Source organism: Hemibagrus wyckioides, linkage group LG02, assembly GCF_019097595.1.
Source record: "Hemibagrus wyckioides isolate EC202008001 linkage group LG02, SWU_Hwy_1.0, whole genome shotgun sequence".
NCBI lineage: Eukaryota > Metazoa > Chordata > Actinopteri > Siluriformes > Bagridae > Hemibagrus > Hemibagrus wyckioides.
The window spans coordinates 1,063,561-1,068,560 of record NC_080711.1 but is presented as its reverse complement, the minus strand read 5'-3'; the positions used below and the strand labels follow the sequence as shown (position 1 = coordinate 1,068,560).

Genomic DNA, 5,000 nt, shown 5'->3' with positions numbered 1-5,000 from the left:
TGTGTGTGTGTGAGAGAGAGTGTGTCAGTGTAGTGTGTGTATGTGTGTGTGTGTGTGTGTGTGTGGGAGGGAGAGAGTGTGTCAGTGGAGTGTGTGTGTGTGTGTGAGTGAGTGTGTCAGTGTAGTGTGTGTATGTGTGTGTGTGTGTGTGTGGGAGGGAGAGAGTGTGTCAGTGGAGTGTGTGTGTGTGAGAGAGAGTGTGTCAGTGTAGTGTGTGTATGTGTGTGTGTGTGTGTGGGAGGGAGAGAGTGTGTCAGTAGAGTGTGTGTGTGTGTGTGTGTGTGTGTGTGGGAGGGAGAGAGTGTGTCAGTGGAGTGTGTGTATGTGTGTGTGTGTGTGTGTGAGAGAGAGAGTGTGTCAGTGTAGTGTGTGTATGTGTGTGTGTGTGTGTGTGGGAGGGAGAGAGTGTGTCAGTGGAGTGTGTGTATGTGTGTGTGTGTGTGTGGGAGGGAGAGAGTGTGTCAGTGGAATGTGTGTGTGTGTGTGTGTGTGTGTGGGAGGGAGAGAGTGTGTCAGTGGAGTGTGTGTGTGTGTGTGAGTGAGTGTGTCTAAGTGAGACATGAGCAGATACAGTGTGAGTCAGTGGAGTGTGAGGAACTGATCGACATTTGAAGTCTTCAGTCACGTGGTTAAACCCAGGGCTCGGTCCAGATGAAGTCCAGCAGGAGGTTTAGAAGCTCAGTGTGAATGTGATCTGAAAGCAGTGCTGATGGAGAGAAGATCAGGTGAAGCAGAAGAAGCAGGAGCTCCAGCTGAAACACAACGTCCAAACTGTACAGGAGTGAAGCTCTTACCCAGATCACACAGCTTTATAATGTTAATGCACTCCTTCTATTATGGGTGTGACAGTTTTACAGCCCTGAAATTAGCTCCGCCTCTATTTAGAACAGAATCACCCAGCCTGCCCATTTTATTTTAGCGAAACTGATGGAGGGAAAGCTGAAGTTCATTTGGATTGGAATCACAGACTGCAGAAAAATCACAAACAGCTACTTTAATCAATTCTGATTTCTAAACAAAAACTTACTTAAAGACACTTTAGATGTGCTCCACTACAGGCATGATGATTACCAGGCTGTTAGAGAACCCTGAGGAACCCAGTCCTCCTGAACCTGCAGTTAACAGGAGCATGTGGTGATCATGTGATCACAAGCTGGTGTGTTCTACCACATGATGCTTCCTGAAAGCTGAGGTTAAGTCACTCCCTGTGTGGAGGAAACAGTTATTAATGTTAATAACACCCAGACGTCTGTGTCACAGCACTCACTTAAAGACCAGGTGTATTTATAGAGTCGCTATTTTACACAGAGGTGTCTGATAAGGAGCTGATAGAAGAGTCTCTCTCTCTCTCCCCTCTCTCTCTCTTTCTGTGTCTCTCTTTCTCTCTCACCCCCCCTCTCTCTTTCTATATATATATATATATATATATATATATATATATATATACTGTATATGCCCAGAAATAATAATAAAAAAATAAACAGTACACCAACAAAGTCTATTGAACATGTTCAGTAGAGAAGAGACAAACTCGGACTGCTGAGTGGACGGTGACGTGACCCTCAGAATTCTGCAGGATTTACACACCACAGTGTGACGCTGGAGAGATCCAAGCTTCTCAACGGCTTCACTGTGTGCCACGGCCATATGAAAATTCAGCACTCACATGCAAAACCTTCGGGGTCGAGAGAGTCGCGGCACTCGCTTCTGCTTCCTGTTTGTTGGGTCAGATGTGGAGCAGGAGGAGGTCAGGAAGTGTTCACACACTCTGTGGAGGAACTGGGGATGTATTGTAGTGACAGGGCATGGGGATGAGTGTGTGTGTGTGTGTGTTTGTGTGTGTGTGTGTGTGTTTATGTGTGTGAGTCCTGGAGTGTCTCAGTAACTCCCTCAATAATCTTTTGTTTAGTTTAGTTAAAGCGTCCACTCCCTGTCTGACATCATCCTCTCGTCAGTTTGTTGTGCACAAACACTGACACCTTAAAATTTCCTGTTTATCTTACAGACAATAAAAAAATAATATAAATAAACATGCCTCTATGAAGTTTCATAAAGTATTATATCCAGATGTGCTGAAGTCCAGAGGCTCAGCAGAAGTCAGCTTTTCTGGACACAACATGAAGCAGGAAGTCCGTGGTGTTCTTCCTCCATGTCTCTTTAAATGGGGGGGGAGGGGTATAGAGAGGGAGGAGTGTGACTCTGACTGGCTCACTTTTTTTTTTTAAGCAGAAATTCCTCTCTCAAGAGTTTGGCATTTCCTCTGAGCTCATACACACACACACACACACACACACTCCAGCGGCTGCTCTCTCGTTTCACACAGCGCTCGGCGTACGAGAGAGGGGGATTTTCAAACATCCTGAATGAGCAGACTCGTGGCACTCGGCAAACAAAACCCCATCGTGTAAACTTTGCCTGCGAGGTTAGAGGAACTTTTAGAGAGTTTAGAACAGCGAGGAGAACTCCTGATAGTCCTGAACATCTGGCAGACTGACTCAGCATGGGCTAACCGCCTCGTCCATGCCTGTGAGAGCTCAGAGGCCCTGGACTGCAGGAGGATGAGTGCCTACACGCTAAACCTCAGGGTTTTCTGGCTTCTGGTTACTTGCATCCTCGGCGTTTTGCTTCTGCTTCATCATTTCATCCTGCGAGGTTCTGACGAACGATCAGATGGCTGCTCTGATCACGGAACTGGATCTGTTCTGCTCATCAAGTACTTCTTGGCCTTTGTGTTGTGTTATTTCTTCATCAGGTACTGCTCCTCTCAACCTGGAGCTGCTAAACGAGGTATTCATGCTGCGGCTGGAAAACCTGCAGGTCCTAAACGGGAGTTGTTGGAGGAGCACTTCGAGAGACACGTACGCCTTTCTCCACACGTTCTCGGCCACAGCAAGGCTCACGTGGCCAAGCTGGTGAGTGAGCTGGTACGGGTCGGACGGGCCGACGTCCTTCCAGAGTCGTCTCTGGCATTTCGTGGAGACTTCATTCAGATCGGTAGCTCATACGAGGAGCACAAAGTGGGTTCGCCGGATTGTTTTGACATCCTGGTTCCGCTTAGGCTTCCCCGAGGGCTCAAACTGGAGCCTTGTAGTCGCGGTAACAACCGTGGTGGTGCACCACTGGTCACTCTGGAGACGCCACGCAAGGAGGAGTGGCCACGGCGCCACAAAGCCTTCACAGATGCCTACCTGCGTTCGAACAGTTCCCCCGGAGTCTACAGGTTGAGTCCGGACTCGGTGATGCGCTGGTTTTACTGCGCGTCTCAGCGCTGCCTGTCAGCCGTACGCTACCCGTTTGAGCAGCGCTGCTTACTCAGTCTCTCTCTCAGTGAGGGTCAGCGTGTACGGCTTCACCTCACACCACGCTCCGACTACGTCTGCTGCCACATCTCCATGGGCGTCCGGCTCATCCCGGCACTTCCTCTGGGTGAATCCGCCTTTTTGGTCGCATCCCCGGGAGCTCAGCGTTCCGAAGACCTTTGGACGGTCTACTTCCCAAAGCAGGAGCAGAAGCTTCTTGGATGGTTGAAAGCCAAGCTCCCTGCCAGCTCCTGCCATCTCAAGTGCCTTCAGCTGCTGAAGGAAGTGCGTGACCTCGGTGGGCAGACGTTAGACCACCGAGCTGGCGCAGAGTGGAAAGGGGTTCTTTCATCCTATGTTCTGAAAACTGCCTGGATGCGCCTCCTGCTCAGCACGCCGTCCGAAGCCTGGGAGGACCGACACCTCATGGACAGGATGGAAGACCTGCTGTGGTTCCTAAGAGACGGGCTACAAGCCAGGAGTCTCCACCATCTCCTTCTCGGAGGTGACAAAGGACTTCTTCCCGAATCTGTCGCTTTGCCGAAGGTCCTTAAGGAAACAGCGCCATCTAACCTGTGGGCCGAATTCGGTGCAGATACTCTGGACCTGGTAGGTGCTCGTCTCTCCTACTCCTGGACTCATCTGCCTCGTTTAATCCGTCTCGGGCGTCCCCAGAGGACGGCCCTAGGACGAGGGCTTCACTGTAAGCACATGGATGCTGAGTAGATGCCGTATGTTATTCCAGACTCTCAGGTCTACACGGCTTCCACCCTCAGCACTCAGGCGTCGTGGAGCATCAGGTGTGTTTTACTAAAATGAGACATATGTGTTAAAGGAAAATATGACTGTAGAGAGCAGAAGATGAGAAAGGGTTGTGTTTCATTTCTTGTGGTATTTTTAAAATGCTTAAAATTTTTATTTTGGGGGAAAATAGAAGTACTGAAACGCGAGCTGGTACAAATCCTTCTCAATGTACTGTATCTCGAAACTGCTCCATGAGCTGCGCTAGTTCAGGTCAAAGGCTAAAGATTTTTAAAAATAATTCTTACTGAGCTGTGTGTGTGTGTGTGTGTGTGTGTGTGTGTGTGTGCTCAGCTGTGTTTTTCAGGTGATATAAATTTCTACATGTGAAAGATCTGCTTGAGTTTTGTGTTGACTCAGAGTCACCATGTGGGACAGGGACAGGTTTATCATAAGGGCACGAATTTCCACACACACACACAGTATTTATAACTCCTGATATATCACAGTGTCATCATGTTGTGTCTCTGCACTAAACTGCAAAACTGTGTGTGATACTGTTAGTGTAAAATACATGTCTTTAGGTTATTTTTGTGTAACAGCACATGCAAGTTTGCACCATTTGAGTTGTTTTTACTTTTTATCCGTTTATAGTTGTATTTAATGTGTCATGAGCTACTTCCTGTTGTCGCTCCGGTTATAGCAGCTATAAACACTCCTCCCTCTCCTTACTCTCTCTCTTCCTGAAGCCTGGGGGCTGCTCAGGGACTGGAGGCTGTTAGTGTCTAGTCTCAGTCAGAGTTAAAGACTAGTTAAAAACTAGTTAAAGACTAGTTAATGACTAGTTTCAGGATATTAAATGTAACTATTAATGGATATAAAGTGGAACTTGTCATTCTTTAATAAACAGAGGATTGTAATGGTCAGTGAGTCGCTGTGGTGTGAGAGGAATAACACACT

General features: G+C 47.9%; 1 protein-coding gene across 1 annotated transcript in view; it reads left to right on the top strand.

Moving 5' to 3' along the window:
- Window positions 1-2,227: 2,227 nt before the first annotated feature.
- Window positions 2,228-5,000, top strand: part of LOC131343186 (inositol 1,4,5-trisphosphate receptor-interacting protein-like 2) — a 3,110-nt gene continuing 337 nt past the window's right edge. Inside the window, exons 1-2 of the mRNA XM_058374647.1 lie at window positions 2,228-4,099; window positions 4,395-5,000. The exon at window positions 4,395-5,000 is cut by the window's right edge and continues 337 nt beyond it. Of these exons, the coding sequence (XP_058230630.1) occupies window positions 2,559-4,025 (1,467 nt within the window). The 5' untranslated portion in view covers window positions 2,228-2,558 and the 3' untranslated portion in view covers window positions 4,026-4,099; window positions 4,395-5,000. The remainder of the gene's footprint in view (window positions 4,100-4,394) is intronic.